This window comes from Corvus moneduloides, chromosome 19, assembly GCF_009650955.1.
Source record: "Corvus moneduloides isolate bCorMon1 chromosome 19, bCorMon1.pri, whole genome shotgun sequence".
Taxonomy (NCBI): domain Eukaryota; kingdom Metazoa; phylum Chordata; class Aves; order Passeriformes; family Corvidae; genus Corvus; species Corvus moneduloides.
In genome coordinates this window covers 11,003,939-11,023,147 of record NC_045494.1, presented here as the reverse complement: position 1 = coordinate 11,023,147, position 19,209 = coordinate 11,003,939, and the positions used below count along the sequence as shown (strand labels likewise).

At 53.4% G+C, this 19,209-nt stretch overlaps 1 protein-coding gene across 3 annotated transcripts in view; it reads right to left on the bottom strand.

The window, feature by feature from the left end:
• Window positions 1-17,674: 17,674 nt before the first annotated feature.
• DNAH9 (dynein axonemal heavy chain 9) overlaps window positions 17,675-19,209 on the bottom strand; it is a 149,585-nt gene continuing 148,050 nt past the window's right edge. For 2 of the 3 annotated variants that reach the window (XM_032129153.1, XM_032129154.1), the window contains one exon: window positions 18,326-18,553. In XM_032129153.1, coding sequence (XP_031985044.1) covers window positions 18,326-18,553 — 228 coding nt within the window. Of the gene's footprint in view, window positions 18,554-19,209 lie in introns of all 3 variants that reach the window. The other variant, XM_032129150.1, reaches the window with a different exon arrangement.

Here is a 19,209-nt window from a genome sequence, read left to right as displayed (position 1 = left end):
ATTTACAAGGGATGGAGTGACAGGACAAGGGAGAATGGCTTCACGCAGAGACAGTAGGTTTACATCGGATATTAGGAAGGAATTGTTCCCTGGGAGGGTGGGCAGGCCCTGGCACAGGGTGCCCAGAGCAGCTGTGGCTGCCCCTGGATCCCTGGCAGTGTCCAAGGCCAGGCTGGACACTGGGGCTGGGAGCAGCCTGGGACAGTGGGAGGTGTCCCTGCCATGGCAGGGGTGGGGCTGGGTGATCTTTCATGTCCCTTCTAACCCACCCCAGTCTGTAATTCAATGATTCCGTATCTTTCTGTTTCTTTGCTGCTCAGCTTTAGTAGACCAAACTTCAGTAGATCAAACAAGCTTTGAGGAGCAACACCCCACAATCATCTTCCAGGGTAGGTCCAGAGGGAAGGCAAAGCCCTTTTGCAGCCCTTTGGCCAAGCTTGTGGTCTCCTGTGTGAGCACAGCTCAGTCAGTAAGGCACAGTCAGCTCTTCCTAAGGAGCACATGAACCCAACAGAGTTAATTAAAATGCATTTTTAAAGGAGAAGTTTCATTTTGCCTGGCAGTTCTATTCATAATTACCCAATTCCGTGTAGCACTAATAAGTGGGGATGGAGCAATGGGGAATTAGCTAATTTCTGCACTTCCCATAAAAGGCATCGAGGAGAACATCAGGATTTGTGGTGTTGAGAGCAAGTGGTGACAGAGATGAAGCTGGGATGAATTCCTACCTCAAAAGACAGCAAATCCCACTGTTCCCAGTCCCTGTGCTAATTGATGCCAGCACTTAGGTGCAGAGCTCACTGTTTGTTGAGCAGCCTTCCCTCAAGCCGCCTTCACTGGCCTCACTGAGTGACCTCTTCAGCTGCCCTGGTGGTGGCCAGAAGTGGCTCAGGTGGCCTGGGCAGCCTGGCATCACCCCTGATGAGGGTAGGACATCCCAAGTGTGACTGGAGGGACACTTTGGTGGCTGTCCCAGGACAGGAAGAGCCCCTGGCCAGCACCAGGGCAGCTCTGTCACCACCCTGGGTGGTGCAGTGGGATCACAGCTCATCCCCACTGTGTGGGGGAGATCCCACGTCCCCTCGCTGGGGAATGGGGCACAGGGCAGACCTGACCAGAGGGACAGGCTGAGCAGGGCCCTGCGACCCAGCGGGGACCTCACTGGGGGCCCGGAGGCAGCAGAGAACACGATCAGCTGATGGACATTTATCTGGAAGGACTGGAGAGTGGGAGTGATGGGATGGGTGTGGAGTCCCCTGAGGAGCAACAAAGCTGGGTTTTGTCCATTTTCCTCAGCCACAGGCCACTCGTACAGCAGGGGCCTGGTGTCACCTTGTCACATCGGTGCTGGCACAGAGCCATTCCATTGGCAAAGCAGCAATTCCTCCGTGTGGGAAGGCTTGGGATCCTCATGCATGAAAAAAGAGAGGGTTGTGTCCAGCCTTGAAAGGCAGAATCCACTAAAACTGCTGGGAGGCCCCAAAGGTGCTGTTGAAGTGAGAGTGGCCACTCCATCCATCCCATCTTCCCAGCAGCTCTCACACTCTTCCTGGGCCTCAGCAAAACACACGGGGATGTTTCCCAAGCCGAAGGATTAGCACTGCTCCCTGTTGCCTCAGAAAGATGCTGGAAAATGATGAGGAAATTAAGGGCTATGGGATAATTAACACCTGTCAGCCATGGGTTTAAAAAAAGCAGATCTTGTCAAACAAACTCAAAATCAGTTCTCTATAAAGTTCTTACAGCTGGGGCTGGCAGGATGATGGGGAGGTGCAACGATTCCTCCTTTCCCACAGCACTGGAGCCTGTGCTGCTGGATAAACTGAGGGAGAATTTTATCACTGCACATCCTTGAGGGAGCTGGTGTCAAAGGGCTGCAGCACAGAGGGACTGGAGGAGCTTAGAGAGGGGTTTCACCCTCTGAAGTGCCACCTCAAGTGGTGTTTGGCAGAACTCAGGGCAAGGCCACACACGCTTTACAACGCTGAGCTCAGCACTCCAGAAATAAGGATGAAATTCCCACTGCTGCAAGTTTCAGGAGGCACAAAGAGCTTGGGATGCGAAGAGCAACAAAAGAGGGAAATTCTGAGTCAGGGATGGGCTGGGTCCCTTGAAGACGAGGTGTCCTAATGCCACCAATTCTCTCAGACCTGCAGGAACCAGAGCAGGGCTGCTGGGGTGGACGTGGATGCCCGAGTGGAAAAGCATTCCAGCTCAAAACTGAGTTGGGGGAATGCTTTTCAGCGAGGTTTTTACAAAGCTCAGCGTTTTAATTCAGCGTGAGAGGCTGAGGTGACAGGCTCAGTGTGTATAAGCACTTTTAGGGGGTGAAAAGCGTAGGGTGTTAAACGACTCTTTAATCCAGGCTCAGAAGGGCCAGACCCACTGCCATGGAACAGGTCAGGGAGACACGGAATGGGGAAGGTGTCCCTCTGCAGTAAACGCTGCATGGCTGCCAACACAGGAGCTCTCTGAGCAGGAATCCACCTTTCTCTCAGCTGTTTTCACCGTCAGAACCTGCAGCTCAGGCAGTCCCTCCGTGAGACTTGAAACTCCCTTCAAACCCAGTAGTGTTTCTGCCCACGGAGCAGAGCTCTGTGCCCACAAGGTGTTTCTTCCCCGGCAGTCACACACTTAAAGGCATTTAATAATGAATGGGGCTTGGAAGAGCTTTCAGGAGCGTTTCCATTCCCTGCAGAGCAGAGAGGACATTGGAAGGAGAGACCTTCGGAAGTGACTCACCCCAGGCACAGAGTGAGTCAGGAGCACACTGGGAATACGATGCAGTTCCCCATCCTGTTTCCTTGTCGGAATGCCAGGTAGCAGCTCCTCTGATCTGCCTCCAGCTTTGGGAAGCACTTTTTTATTTATTTTAACTTGAACTTCAGCGCTGCCAAAAAAGCTTCAGCTCCGCAGTGACCGCGGGGCTGCTGTGGGACAGGGGACCGAGGGGAGGGCAGGGGACAAACCGCACAGGTGACCTGCAGTGCGTGTCCCTGTCACCCAAACACGGCCAGGAGGGTTTCTCTGCTCACCTTGCTGCCTCTCCTTGCTTGACACAAGACTGCATCAGGTCAGAAATCAACCCAGGGCTGACTTCAGATGATTTAGTGTCACACTGCTGCCTCAGAGCTCCTTAGGAGCTGGGTCTGCTTGGGGACTGTGCAGGGTTATGTGGCAGTGCCTGTAGTGCTCAAAACAAAGACCAGGAGTTGACCACTCATTCCATGAAGAATTTCTTCCTAAGAGCCAATCTAAACCTAATGCAGCCTGAGGCCGTTCCCTCTCCTCCTGTCCCTGTTCCCTGCGAGCAGAGCCCGACCCCCCCGGCTGCCCCCTCCTGTCAGGGACTTGTGCAGAGCCACAAGGTCCCCCCTGAGCCTCCTTTGCTCCAGCCTGAGCCCCTTTCCAGCTCCCTCAGCCACTCCTGGGGCTCCAGCCCCTTCCCAGCTCCGTTCCCTGCCCTGGACATGCTCCAGCCCCTCCATGTCCTTCTTGTCCTGAGTGTCCCAGAGCTGTCCCCGGCACTGGAGGTGCCCCAGCAGTGCCAGCACAGGGGACGGGCACTGCCCTGGCCCTGTTGCCACCCAGGGCTGGCACATCCTGGTGCCATTGGCCTCTTGCCCACCTGGGCACACCTGGGCTCCTGTCCAGCCTCTGTCATCAGCACCTCTACTGGCCACAATCCCTTGTGACCCTGGTGCCTGAGCTGTTCCTCTCCCCCCTCTGAGTGCCCTGCTGTGTCCATTGGGGCAGAGGCACATTTTGGAACCCAGTAACGCTGCTGGGGACCCCCTTTATCTCAAATGGTGGTGCTTGTGCCTTCTGGATCGAGGTCCCTGGGCTAATGCTTATTTTCTCTGCAGTCCTGGGAAGGACAAGAACCCTGGTTCCCCCTCCCTCCAGCTCAGCTCCATGGCCAGGTCCTGAGCCACTGTCTGTCACTGTCTGTCACTGCCTGTCAGGGACTGGGGGCTCTCTGGGGGAGCAAACCCCATCCATTGTTGTCCTTCCTCCATGACCAGCCTGGCATTCACAGCAGATGAGAGACAAATTCCCAGCCCTGGTCCCGAGGGAGGCTGCCTTTTCAGCTGTCCACATTTCAGGGATGAGTCACTTCCAGAGGCCTTTTCTGTGCCATTCATCACGGGCAGGGACGAGGCTGTGCAAAGCCAAGTTTATCTCCAGACACCCAGATGAAGGGCTCATGTTATCCTCATTGCACAAAGAACTGAGGCTTGGGAAGGCAAGAGCAAATGTGTTGGTGCTTTCTGAGGGCTGGGTTCCTGAAAGGAACAGATTTTGAGAAGATTGACCATCGCACAGCACCTTTGGGCTTACAGGAAAAGCCTCGGCTGCAGCTCTGAATCCGGAGCATTGCTGGAAATTACCTTCAGCAGAGAATGGGGCTGAATCAACACCATCTTTAGTGTGTGAACATCCCCCGAGTGCGTGGAGACAGAGCTGAGCTCCCAGGCAGCATCCTGACCATGACCCCATCCAACATCAGCCAGCAGCTCTTCCCTTCTCCATGCCCAAAACTGCTCCTGAATTCGGGGTGGGGCTCTACAGGCAGAAGGATCCCTTCAGCAGCCAGCCCAGGGCTGCCCCGGAGCAGGTCCGGTTGTGCAGTGAATGAGGTGGGGCTACAACAAATGTGAGCTGCAGTCATGGATGGATCCTCGGGCTGCACCGTTCAGGTATTCCCTAAATGTTTTGGAGCTACGTTGAAATCAGTTTAATTCTTTTCAATAAACGCTCCTCAAGCGCAATCCCAGCTTCATCTTCCAACCCTGCCCTATTTTTCTCCCGTCAGCTCCCAGTTTTTCAGTTTGATGCAGAATTGGCGCTGAGAACTATCACTGAGTGGAGTTTGGGATACATCTGGAAGAGAATCTCTCCACTCAGGGATGCCAGAATCCTACCTCTGCCCCACCCCACCTCTGCCTTGACACCACCAGAGCACAGAGCAGCCAGAGCAGCACAGAAAGAAACTGAGGGAGCTTTAAATCCTGAGCTATCACTGCTATAAGCCAGCACCTAATTAGTAACAAAAACCCCACACTGCTCACCCAGTCCCTGCCCAGGAGCCATCTCTCTGTTCCAATTGCTGTGCGCTCAATTTTGGGATCTTCTGCAAGGAACCTTCTTGTTAAAGCAGCCACCTTTGATATGGGGCTGCTCTGCTCCACCTCCTTTGAAGCCCATTATAAATATTAAGATTAATTTAGGATTCTTTGGATCCCTGGCTGCAATTCTCTGACAGGAAAGATCTCGGGCAGGAGGGCTGGTGTTAACCTCTTGTGCTGAGCTCAGCTCAGGGCTGGAGGCAACTTCATTCCTATTTTCATTCCTCTGTATGGTACAACCAAGAGCTTCAGGAAATGAAGTTCTCACAAAGTTTTAGATGTGCCCTTTTGGGAGTGTAGAGGGAGGCAGAAAAACCAGTCCAAGCAGGGGGCTGACTAGAACGGGGATTATCAGTGGAGTCCCTTGACTGGTCTGTGGAAAAGGATGTGTGAAGATTTATTTATATCCCATATTTGTGAGGTGGGGCAGGACAGCAGGCTGGGAGAGAAGTCCCAACTGCTTTCTTATTTACAAGCAATACATTTATTATTTACAATTTATCCTTTATTGGTTTTGGACCAACCAATACTATTTTTACTTGAGTGGAACTGACCTTTAGTGAAGATCCCAACAGAAAAACCTCTGAAATGCACCTCGAGTTGGATCCTGAGCACTTTCCTGATTGTTTGCATGGCTGAAAGCCCTGCTCAGCTCACCCCACGCTCACCCTGTGGCCGTGCCTGTGGGGTTAATGAGCGGATGCTGTCCTGGATTTGCAGAATGCTCCTCAAATACTCATTAGCAACTCCCCAGGAACCTGCAGGCAGCATTCCCGCAGGGATTTGTCCCAAAGCCGGTGATTTTGGACAGGTGAAACCACAGAGACTGTGAAGCTGTTCAAGCCCTCAGGGATCTGCTCTCAGCTCTGCCCGTGAGACCTGGAGCAGGCACAGCTCCCACCTGCAGCCAGGGCAGTGCCGTGCCTCGGTCCCAGGGCCGTGGGACACCACAGAGCTGCTTCCTCTGCAGTGTCACAGGGCATGGACTGGAGGGGAAGAAATGCACGTGGCCATGGGCAGCAGGACCTCGCTTTCCATCTCCAGGTCCTGCCTCACCCTCAGGCATGAGGAGAATTCACAGGAAGAGTTTTGCCTTTTGAGCAGGAAGGGCTCTCAATATTCCATGCTGAAGATGAGCCCCCAGCTCGTGTTTGCTCCTCTGCAGACCCGGGCATCCACAGAATTTCTTTGCATAGGCTGAGAAACACATGAAGGAGGAGGAAAATCTTAGGGGAGGAATCCTTAACTGAGGAGGACAGAGTGCCTGTCCCTCAGCCTGCAGGGCCACTGATGTCTCCTGCCACACCCCAAAAGCCAGTCTCCATCTGTGCAAGCCGCCACACAGGGACCAGTGGCCAGTGCAGGCTCCCAGCTTGTCTCTCCTCTGTCTGGCAGCCCGTGCCCACCCACAGCTGCACCTGGAGCAGCCAAACCCTGCCACTGGTGCTCCAAGAAGGTGGAAGCAGCTCACCCGGGGAGAGGCAATGTTCCTGTGCCTGGTACTGTGTCACACTGAGCTGCTGACTCTTCCTGCAGGGTGCCCTGGTCACGGCGTCCATCAGGAGCTGCCACTGAGGCAGTGCCTGGCACAGGCCCTTAGCTGGATATCCGAGCTCTGTGTGCGAGCAGTGAGCCCAGAGTAACTGCTCTGAGTGATAGCAGAGCCTGTTAGTGCTCATTAGAGACAAATTGCGCTGCCTGCTGTGAGCAAAATAAAGAGGCATTTACCCAGGCTTTCTTTCGAGGCTGTGTTTGCACAGAAACATCCCCTCCATGGGGCCGAAGAGCTGCTTTTAGCAGAGTCTCCAAGGATGCAGTGGGTAAATGAGGGCTGCCTGGGAAGGAGGGATGGGGATGGGGAGGTCTCCCTGTTCTGCCCGTGTTTGGGAGAGGTTGGCCTGGGGACATGCAGAGCTGGCTTTAAATGTAGGGCCAGACAACCGTGGTGGGAAAGCTTTGCCACCAGGGGAATCTGGCTTGGATTTTGGTTTAATCTCCTGCACTAACACAGCCCCCTCAGGCTGTTTATGTGCTGGAGCCAGCGCACTGCAGCGAGGTCATCGTCCATCAGCTCTCCCCATCCCTCCAGGCTGGGCTGGTTTCCAGAGCACAGCCAACTCGGTGACACCTTTGTGCCCAAGCCTGGTGGCAGGAAAACAGCACAGCCTTGCTGTGGGTGAAGAGGGAGAGCCTTCAGCAGCGATCTCCCCATCTCCCCCAGCCAGGCCAGGCTGTGTCTGACCTGCTGCCCCCTTCCTGGCCCAGCTCTGAGCACGGGGGGTGCTAATTCATGGTTCTCACCCACCCCTGTTATGTTGGAAGGTATTTCTCCAAGGCAGCCTGGTAGCAGCTAATTGAAGAGATCAAAGGGTTCAAGAAACGGATTTAGTCAAATGTTGGATTATCTGATTAATTGCCTTCCACTGCACGTATTTTTCCCAAGGTAAATTCAAGTTAGCACCTGTTGAAGAGCCTATTAGTCACTGCCTGGGCTCTGCTGCACTGGAATTCAAAGGCTTCCCGTGCTGGAATCCAAAGGCTCTCCATGTGAAACAGGACAGTTCCTCGTTGTCTCAGCTGGCAGCCACCTCCTTGCTTTGTAATTAAAAAAAACTCCACATGGCCCAAACACGCAGCCACCACATCCAGATGTGTCCCCAAGCCTGAACAGCCTGCCCTGCTCTCCAGGACATGCTGGCTGCCTCTTCCCACCAGCCACAGTTTGCTGGGTCTCAGAGTAGGGTTTCCCTCACAGAAGGGCTGTTTGGAACAGAGTAGCCCTAAACCAAATGATGAGGGATTTTGGCAGGCGATACTCAGGCAATGGTGGTGCTGTGGGAATGGTCATATCACCCCTGGAAGCTCAGGCTGGTGCTGACATGGACAGGACACATTCCCAAGCCCAGGCACACCTGGGCACAGCTGAAGTTCTCCCCAGATGAAGTGGATGAAGCCAGATTTTTCTCCGGGGTATTTTGTCCCAAGCTGTGAATCAAATTTCCAGGAATGCTGCAAAGCCCAAGTGCTGTGAGGCTCTTTTTAAAAGAAAGTTCATCATCCCATGTAAAATGTTCCTCATCCCAGGGAACAGGGACAGGAAGATGAAATGAGCCCAAACTGCACTAGAGGAAGTTTGGGTTGGACATCAGGAGGAGTTTCTTCATTGAAAAGGTGGTCAAGCCTTGGAAAGAGCTGCCCAGGGAGGTTTGGATTCTCCATCCCTGGAGGTGTCCAAGGAATTCCTGGATGTCACTCAGTGCTCTGGGCTGGGGACAAGGTGGGGATGGGGCACAGGTTGGTTTTGGAGGTGTTATTCAACCTGAATGATTCTGTGATTCCACGTGGACAGCCCTGGAGGGACATCACTGGAGACTGCAGGATGTGACCTCCTCTGTGCTGGGTGTGGGGCCGTGGGACCAGAGTGCCCCAGGAGTTGTGGTGTCACCTCAAGGGCACACGGAGCAGGGGCCACGTCCTGCCAGGCTGTTCTGCGGCACCGCAGCTGAGCACACTGGCAGCTCACAGGGCACAGGGAGCTGGGCTCTGCTCCCAGAGGAATGGAAAGGTCTCCAGGTCTGTGATGCCCCTGGGTGCCTTTAGAGGAGGTGTTGGAGGGCGGTGACTCCCCAGCACGTACCCACACCTGGCAGTACAGAGAGCCGAGAGCTCTGCACACAATTCCTGCACTGTGTCTAACTGTGCCTTCAGAGCATTTGGTCTTCCCTGATTCCTGCCAAGAAAACCTCCCAGGAGCCCTGAGGATCAGTTTTGGGCAGAGGCAGTGGCACGTCCCCATGTGTGGGAGGTCACAGAGCCTGCGGGGAGCAGCAGGGCAGGTGTCCTGCAGGGTCAGCTCTGAGGGGGAAAGGGCACGGTGACACCCAAGGTAGGACAAAATCAAGGGAAAGGCTCCTTCTGTCCTTCTGCCAGCCTGCTTCCCTCCCACTCTGCTCTCCTTGCAGAGCCACAGCCCTGGCCAGGGAGTGTCCAGTCAATGGACCAGGAGGAAACAGGCCAGGGAAGGACTGGACAGGCTGTCCCTTGTCCTCTGTCCTGCCTCAGCGCTGAGCTGAGCTGAGCTGAGGAGAGCCCTGCTGCGAGCAGGAGGTCACTGGGCATCGTGGGGGTTTGTAGGGGGCAGTGGCAGGGTCATCTAGGGGTTTGTGTCCTCCTGCAGAAGCCAGGACACTCTGGAGGATGCTCTGGGGGTGGGGACTGCTCTGCCCCACGCTCAGCCCCACTGAGAATGGCAGTGACAACTTGGGGGGCTGTGGGGACACTGGAGCAAACCCAGAGCAGCTGTTCTTAAAGGTGGTGAGCACGGGCAAGAAGATCCCATTTACACCTCACACGGGTTTGTTCCGTTCCAGTTGTGCTCCCTGGTGCTCTTGCAGAGAGGTCTGGCAGGGCTCTGCAGCTGACGCAGCCCTGACCAAAGCTGATCCCAAAAGTACCAGCACTGACCCGGATTTGGGGGTCAGAGCAGCACTGTAACTCAGCGTGACTCAGCAGCAAGGAAGCCAACCCTGCTCTGAGATGTTCCAGCAGAGGCGAGGCCCAGGGCAGGGAGGTGACTCCAGCCCCTGGGGATGATGGGCTGAGGCCATCCACATACATTAGAGGGATGATAAAGAGGGAGCCGGTGCAAAAAAGAGCCATAAAAATGATTTGAGGGTGGAAGAGAACACTTTGAAGTGAAGGATTTAAAACCTCAACCTGTTTAGCTAATTGAGGAGACACTTGAAAGACAATGTGCTCACAACACGGAGCAGCTTGATGTGGAAAAACACCAAGTTCTGAAAAGCTCCTCAATAAACTGGGAAAAGCAACAGGAGCAGGGGCTGGGAGCTGAAGCCAGGCACATTCAGAGTTGGAAAAATCATGCAGATCTTTCCCAGGAAGGATGAGACAGGAACAAGCACTTTTAAAAATAATTAATTCACTCTTAATTATTTAAAGATATCTCTTTTGTATGAGTTGTGTCCTTGGTCCAGCGTGGTTCCACCCCCCACTCTGCTCCCTGGAGCAGCCCCAGAGCACTGCCAGAGCATCCTCAGCTCCCCAACAGGTCTTGCAGAGAGATGTTCATGCTCCAGCTGACCCCCACGTGCTCCGGGAGTCCCTTCACATGCTGCTCTGGCCACTCTTCCCAAGGGGAGGTTGATTTTCTGTGGAATCTAAAATATTGGGTAACCAAGTGTTGATGCAGCAATGACCTGGGGAAGCACCAAAATCCTCTCTAGGGCTTTGCACATGGTCTGCACCCATCTCCTGCCAGCTCTGCACATCCCAGTGAGCCGGGCCTTCCTCTGGACCTGCCAGCCAGCACACATCCTGCTCCTTCCCAGTACAAACGGGCCTGGGGAAGATCTCTCTGTGGGCTGCCCTTTTCCTCGTGTCTTGCTGATCCACCTCCCCGAAATCCAGGTTTAACCAACAGAACAATTTCCCGGCAAGACTGGAAGATTTGCTTGCTGCCTTGTTTGAAGATGGATATGGGCAGGGGACTGCCTCAGGCTGTTCTCTTTTCCAGGGAAGAACCGGATGCATCTTGATTTCCCAGAGCAACCCTTTTGGCTGCCATGATGTCTTCGAGATCATACATTATTAAAATAATTATAAATATTGCTTATGCATGTATCGTGTACAGCAGAATGGAGGGCTGGAAGGGTGCAGCAATGGTCTGAGACGGGGCCACCAGGGATGTTTGGAGGAACCCTGGCAGCTGTTGTGCTGTGATCAGCTCGTCACAAGGCCACTGATGAACCAGCAAAGGTGATGGCCAGGGTGGGGGGGAGCTCTCACTCACAGCAATCTCAGCCTATTCTTTAGACACAGCTTAACTAAACCAGACAACGCGCTGTGCGCACGTGGAGGGGGAAGACGTGGCTCCTGACAAAGCACTTCTCATCCTTTGTCAGTGTTAATAGAGGTGTTTTATTGTTATCTGCATCAGTTGCTCCCTCCTCCTGCCTCCTGGCTCTGCTCCCAGATGCAGAGGTCATCTCAAGTCGAGCAGATCCCAGCTGGCAGTCCAACGTCTCATCAATTTGCAGAGATGCCGCTCGCTGCTGTCCCCACACCGAGCAGCGAGGCTGACCCTTGGCTCTGGACGCTCTGTCACGTGCCACAGGTCCCTGTCCATCCTGTGCCACCAGCCCAGCCTGGCTCAGCAGCAGGGGCTGGCACTGACACAGCCCAGATGTTCCTACACCAAACAAGCTGGGGACAAATGACTCCCAAGAGGCGACAGATGAGGACGGTGGCCTGGATGATGCAAACAGGGATGGGAGCAGGGACCTGTGGGCAGGCAAAGCTGGCAGCTGGGCTTGCTGAACACCAGGCCATGCCAGCTCCTCTGTGATCTCCGAGTGGAGCCACGATTGGTTCCCTAATTAGCCCCAAAAGCATCTTCCCTGAGGAGTTGATTCACCCTTGGGCTGCAGTGGAGGGGGCAGAGCACTGAGGGAAGCACTCACAGCCCCATGGGCTCTATCTCTGGATGAGGTTTGCCTCTGGAAATCGCCCTGTGATGATGACTTATCTCAAAGATAAGGAGCAGGAAGCAAAGACAATCTCTCAGCTCTCCCTGTGCTTGCGGGGATGGGGAGCTCTCAGCTGAGCCATGAACTAAATGCAGCAGTCCTGGAGCAGGGCTCGGCTCTCAGGAATCCCATCAAAACCAGAGCTGTTCCCAGCTCACTGCTGAGCTCTGCACATCTGTTTCCAGCCCTGCCAGGCAGATGTGCTGACAGCACAGCCAGATCCCTTCCACCGGGAGGGCGCACCAGGCACAATCCCTGACTGAGTCCTTCCTCCCAGTACCAGGCAGCCATCCCCACCCACTCCCTCTGCATTTCCCAAAGGAAAGTTTTATTTCCTTCACAGTTTTATCGATTTTATTTATAATCAGCATATTATGCATTATTAAATGAAATGCCTCCCCTGGACTAAGCCCACTGTGCAGTTACCTTTGTCAGCCCAGCCTGGAGCTGCATCATTTGTTTGTTTGACAAGACCCAAGTGCTGCAAAGCCTCAAACCCCACCAGCAATTGCCTTGCTGGCCTTTCATCCAGCATTGGAGGGATTCCACGTGGCCTTTCATTCAGGTTCTCCTGTAAGCACCTCATCCAATTTGGTCATCCCAATTTACATCCGGGGGCTTTGGAAATTCCCAGGGATTCCAGGGCAGCTCTCTGGGAGCCCTGGGCACACCAGCAATGAGCCCAGGAGGCACCAACACCCTTGCCTGGCTACAGAGGGAAGGATTCCTTCTCCTACTTTAGGGAACAGAGGTAAACATCTCCCAGCATGCAAAGTCTACCTCCGAACCACCAGACTCTGGTGTCCATCTGTCCAAAGCAGGGATTAGAGCTGAGCACGTGCCATGGTGGGACCTGACCCACTGGGAAGGAATCCCAGGACTGCAATTTTTCCTGTTAGAGGCTCTCTCCCGCTGTTTTGCTTCCCTTAGCAATTTCCCACATCTTCCAGCTCTGCTTTGTGAAGAATCCTTTTTTTCCCTTTGCAGTTGTTCTCCATTCAGCTTCATTTGCAGTTGCCAACACCATCCACCCTCCAGGCTTTTCCTCAGAACTGCCTCTCTGCTTGTGACTTTTTTACCTCCCAATACCTTTCTTTAGAGAATGTTTCACTTTTTGTTCATTTTCGTTTCCCCCTCTACAATTTTCTCTTCCTAGTTGTCATTAACTTGGAGAACTTGGTCCTTTTGAAAAGGAGATAATTAATTTCTAGGGCTGACATCTTTCTCCACTGTAATCAGATCCACATCCTCATTCCCTCATGCCCTGTGTGCTGCCTTTTGTGCTGGGAAGTGAGGGCTGATCTCATGAGGCTCTCAGCTTGTGGCCCCCAGCACATCTCCTCTCTCCTCTCCTCTCCTCTCCTCTCCTCTCCTCTCCTCTCCTCTCCTCTCCTCTCCTCTCCTCTCCTCTCCTCTCCTCTCCTCTCCTCTCCTCTCCTCTCCTCTCCTCTCCTCTCCTCTCCTCTCCTCTCCTCTCCTCTCCTCTCCTCTCCTCTCCTCTCCTCTCCTCTCCTCTCCTCTCCTCTCCTCTCCTCTCCTCTCCTCTCCTCTCCTCTCCTCTCCTCTCCTCTCCTCTCCTCTCCTCTCCTCTCCTCTCCTCTCCTCTCCTCTCCTCTCCTCTCCTCTCCTCTCCTCTCCTCTCCTCTCCTGTCATTATCCTGCAAACGCCCTGAATGTGCCAGGGTCTCTAGGACTGCTGATGTGGGCAAAACTTCCCTCATGAACATGAGCCACTTCTCCCCGTGTGGCTTTCATCGAACCTCCCACAGTCCTACAAATATTCTGTATTTTCCAAGGCAGCATTTCCCACAGCCAGGCTGGAGCACTGAAACAGCCCTTTCCAGGAACCAGAGGGGCTCAGGCTCCGGGGCTGTCACAGCTGGCAGCTCCCTCATCCCAGCTCCCAGTGGATTCTCAGAAACATTGAACCAAAACACCAAATTCAGGCTCAGGGTTTCGCCTCATGGCTTCTGGCCCTAATCAAAATGAATGTTTTAGGGGTTGCATAGAAGAGACCCCTAAAGTCTGCACACATAAGTGGGTTTCAAGGCCTTTGGACAAGGTGTTTCCAGCCTCAAACCACCCTCTGCACTAACAGGAGCATCAGCACTCCAATTAGAGGGGCTGCTTACAACTCCATGAACGTCTCGTACAGCCTAAAATCTTTTTAAATGAGGCTCACAGCCACGAACAAGGTAAATACATTTGTAGATTTGTTTGGGCAATTACAGTCATTTAAAAAACAATGCATAATAACAGACATGAATCTAATAAGCCATTGCTAATTAAATGTATTAATGCCACGTTATAAAATGAATGCATCTTGCTGATGTGTTACAGCCACTTTTGTGCTGTAAATACTTGAGCAGTGACACGGGCAGAATTTGCATCCCTGGGCATTGCCAGTGCCCAGGAATAGCTGCAATTAATTTGCCCCAGTGGAGCCAATCTCCTGCCCACCCACCAGGCTCTCCTTTTATGTGCCTACTCCACATTTCCCTTTGCTCTGTGAGCAACAGTTGCAGTAAAATGGAGCTGGTTAACCCCAAAATTTGGGACACCATTACAAAGCAGTTGTGAAGACTCTACTTTGAGCTGTGCTCTTCTGCCAATTATAATTTGCAGCAGGTACAACATTCCCAGGCTGTGGAAAAGCCATTTCTGTGTCCTGGGAGAGTTCAATTTCACCTGACATTAAGTGCTCAGTAGAACAATTTTCTTTCTCTGCCTTTCATCTCCTTGGAAAATGTCACCAATCTGGAGTTAACCAATTGACCACAGACCGTTTGAGGAGTCAGGCCCAAAGCAGCCCCACGGATGCAGAGGAAGGCTGAGAGCCAGGCTGGGATCCCCTGGGCATCCAGAAACACCAACCTGCTTGTTTAAAACTTTGCTTGCTCAGCTTGACCAGTGCTGGGCTTGGTGAAGGAAGGGCTGGGGTTCAGCAGGCCTGGGGAGCTCGGTGGTGAAGGTGGGGTGAAGGAGTGGGGTTGGGATGGAGGGGGCTGTAGGACAGAGAGCAGCCTCAGAGCTGGGCCTGGACAATGACCTCGTGAGATTTGTTCCAGTGATGGAGAAGTCACTTCCCAGCATCTCCAACTTTATGTAAAAGTGAGCAACCACATGTTCCCTGTTGTCAAACTGCCTGAAAATCACAGAATCCCGGAGTGGTTTGGGTTGGAAGGGACCTTTAAGCCCATCCAGTGCCACCCCTGCCATGGCAGGGACACCTCCCACTGTCCCAGGCTGCTCCCAGCCCCAATGTCCAGCCTGGCCTTGGGCACTGCCAGGGATCCAGGGGCAGCCCCAGCTGCTCTGGGCACCCTGTGCCAGGGCCTGGCACCCTCACAGGGAACAATTCCTGCCCAATCTCCCACCCAGCCCTGCCCTCTGGCAGTGTGAGGCCATTCCCTGGGTCCTGTCCCTCCCTCCAGCCCTTGGAAATCCTCTCTCCCCATCTTTCCTGGAGCTCCTTCAGGCCCTGCAAGGCCACACTGAGGTCACCCCAGAGCTTCTCCTCTCCAGGTGAACACCCCCAGCTCTCGTAGCCTTTCCTCCCAGCAGAGCTGCTCCATCCCTCTGCTCATCCTGGAGCCTCCTCTGGGCTCTCTCCAGCAGCTCCAGGTCCCTCCTGTGCTGGGACCCTCCACACCAGCCCAGGGGAGCAGAGGAAGGTGCACATGGCAGTGCCACATGGGCAGCTGTCTCCAAGAGCTCGTGGACAGAAAACGTTGACCTTTGACTAATGAATCACTGCTAATGAAAAGCCTGTCCAGCTGGATTTAATTGCCTGGTTTGGGCAGATACGGCTGGAAAATCTGACGCCTGTCAGATTTTTTTCCACCCCCTAAAGCAACAAATTTTTCACCATCCTCTTGTAGCATTTTGCAGCCAACTCTTTCCTGTGATGATTTTCAAAGGATGAAGAATGAGCACCCTGGTGACATTTCTAGTATCTATAAATATCTCCCCACTACCCTGCCTGCCCAACTGGTGAATTATGCAGGGAGATATATATATAATAAAACAATCGGATCCATTTTGTTGTCAACAGACCATTCTTCTTCAGCTGACAAGAGAACAGCCCAGGCTGGGGCTCTGGAAAGAGCAGGCAGTGCCTGGGGAATTGCTGAGCTTCTCTTTCCTGCATGTACAGGGGCATCTTGGAGGGCAACACTGAGCAGAGAGAGGCCCTGGTGTGCTGGAAAAAGGAGGAAAGGTGTTGAAAGAGAAGAAGAATGAAGTTTAGAACAGTAAAAGTCTCCAGAATGGCAGGAAATCCCACATCCAGAGCACTGACCATCACATGGAATCACACAGAGGATCACTGAGGTTGGAAAAGATCTCAAAGATCATCAAGTCCAACCTGTTCCAAATCCCCACCTTGTCCCCAGCCCAGAGCACTGAGTGCCACCTCCAGCCCTTCCTTGGGCACCTCCAGGGATGGGCACTCCAAACCTCCCTGGGCAGCCCCTGCCAAGGCCTGAGCTCCCTTTCCATGGGGAAATTCCTGCTGCTGCCCACCCTGAGCCTGCCCTGGCCCAGCCTGAGGCCGTTCCCTCTCCTCCTGTCCCTGTTCCCTGCCAGCAGAGCCCGACCCCCCCGGCTGCCCCCTCCTGTCAGGGACTTGTGCAGAGCCACAAGGTCCCTCCTGGCAAAAGAAGCTTTGAAGACATCCCAGTGAAGGACTAATGCAGCATGATGGATTATCTGGAGCACACACTTCTGATCCTTCTCTCTTGTGTTTAACTCAGCATCTGTTCATGCATCTAAACCTCCTGCATGGTGAAATACAGGGGGAATTTAATGCGCCCAACTTTGCAAAGCCGTGGGAAGTGACCAGTTTATACTTTCTATCTAATTGGCAGGTTTTAATTTAAATTGGGAGGGATTTAATTTAATAGCAAAGCTTTCCCCAGCTAACAGACCTCTTCTAGCAGGTACTCATTATGTGGGATACTCTACAGACTCTGTTTCTTCATTTATGCGTTAGAGGCAATTTAAAAAATCCAGATTAAGACAGTTCTCTGCCTTTCATTAGATATTTGCAGATGTCTTTTGCTAAGCCATAACTAGCTCCTTCATCATTAAGTTTTTGGGGCTGTGCCTTGGAGACACTGCCTGGCAATTAAACAAAGTTCTTACCAGAGAGCTTTCCCTCCTTACCTTCATCCCGAAGTTTGTTGTTCTCCAGGACTGCAAGGACAAGGATTTTGGATGTTCTCATCTCTGCAGGAAGGGAGCTGCTGTGCTGCTCAGGGCAGGAGAGTTCCTGTGGATCTCCTGCAAAGCCTGAGGGCTTCACCCTCCTGGATGAGTGAGTGGGAGTAAAGCTGATCCCCTGGAGCAGCAGAGAGTTGACCACATCTTCTGCCATGTGCCGAGGCCAGCCCTAAAACCACTCAGTCTGAGGCGAGGCTCCGAGAAACCAAACGCTGCCCACAGAAGTGCTGTCCTGGTTTAACCCCAGCAGCAGCCAAGTCCCCACACCCCTGGCACTGGCTCAGGGTGAGAAGGTTTGGGGGTGCTCATCGATGCTGATACCACTGAACCAAACCCTCTGCACCCCTGGCACCTCCCCCTCCCTCCTGCCAGGCTCCCTGGCACCTGCCACCAGCTCAGAGGTGGAAGCCCAAGGCTGCTCGTGTGGTGAGGGCTGGGAGGATGAGGAGAGGAACAGCAAATGTTGGACAGAGGCAGGGCCTGTGTGTGCCTCCAAGCACGGGAGCTTTCCCCAGGAAAAGCCCCATTTGCCCAGGAACCGCCCCGGCTCCTGCCATTCCCGGCTCGGAGCGCTGGGCGATGCTCGCTCCGTGTGGCTGTCACTGAGACAACGCCCACCCTGCCACCCTGTGTGCTCTCTGCACCAGGAACACTTCCCTCCTCACTCCTCTCCCACTCCAGTCGGAATTAAACTCCCAGTGACCCACACAGGTGTGTTCCTCCCACCTGATCCCCGTGCTCTCCTCACCCGAGTCAACGTGCAGCTTCCAGAGACTATTCCAGGAACAATTACTTTTATTAGTAAATATCTATCATCATGACATATTTCTCTTAAATAATCCCTGTGCTGTACTTTCACTGTTGATTCCATTAAGCACACTGGATATTAACACCATTTTCAATGTTTCTAAGATTTACAGGAGTGTTAGCAAAGACACAGCTCATAACCACAACATCTGCTCATCTCCCAGCTTCCAGCATTACACACACGACAAAGAAACACTCACAGAGAGAAAAGAATAAATTCTGGAGAATTTCACAAGTCATTAGACTAAGCGTTTTGGAGAAGGCCGCTGGTTTTAAAACTACTTTGGATCATGAAGAGAAATAAAAATTAGATTTAAGTTTAGCACTCTCTGGGTGTGGTATGTCAGGCTCTGGGCTGGGATCTTCTAGTGCAGCAATGTGAGAATTACAGGATATTGATTTACAGCCACCAGGACCCTGGGCCATGTGTCACTCTGCTCCTCCGTCACCTCCTCACAGCCCTCTTTGGGTCACATCCCCAGGACACAGAGACAGCCCTGGGGACATAACTTGGGACTCCATCAGAGAGATGGAACTTGGGTTACCCTCAGCAGTTAATTGGTTGCATTCTGTGACAAAGGCATCGCGAGGGATTTGCAGACCAGGGGCTGTGCTGGTGCCTTAGATCTGCAGCAGCAAGGCCACACCAGCAAGCACCCACTTGGACGGGTTTTCCTTCGTTTTGAGGTTAAAAGTCCACACGTAGGTTGGCCCTCTCTGGCGTGTTTTGTACAGAGGACACGGGTACATGCCCCGGGTGTCCTGTTTGTCAGCAGGAACGGCCCTGATGAACATGACAGGCATGGCCGGGGTCAGCTCCTTGAGCCTGGCGTCCGTGATTATCCCGGTCTGTGAGGAAAGGAGGCAAAGCACTGGTCAGATTTCCAAGGTGTCCATCAGCTGCTCTGTGATGTACCTGAGCCCCCGTGATCTTTATCCAAGCTGCTCCTACTGGGGAGATGCAAGCAGGGGCTGGAGGAGTGTGTTTGAGGAAGGAGGGTCTGGATGCAGCACCTCCCTGTCTCACCACAGTGTAGACCATCCCCAGGGTCCAGCTGTCTGCACTCTCACCAGATGCTCAAACCTTCACATCCAAGCCAGACTTTGGGTGGGTACAGTGTCCCTGGCCCTGTCCAGCCACTTTATGAACAAAGTTTCACTCCTTGTGTCCTGCCTTCAACTGTGGTGCAGCTTGAGGCCATTTCCTCTTGTTCTATTGCCAGGAAACCAGTGACAGGACGAGAGGAACGGCCTCAAGCTGTGCCAGGGAAGGCTCGGGTTGGACACCAGGAGGAAATTCTTCACTGAAAGGGTGATTAAACATTGGCAGGGACTGCCCAGGGAGGTTTGGAGTGCCCATCCCTGGAGGTGTCCAAGGAAGGGCTGGAGGTGGCACTCAGAGCTCTGGGCTGGGGACACAGTGGGCATCGGGCACAGCTGGGCCTCGATGGGCTGGGAGGGCTTTTCCACCCTCAGTGATCCTGGGATTATTCTCGTGCAGCTCT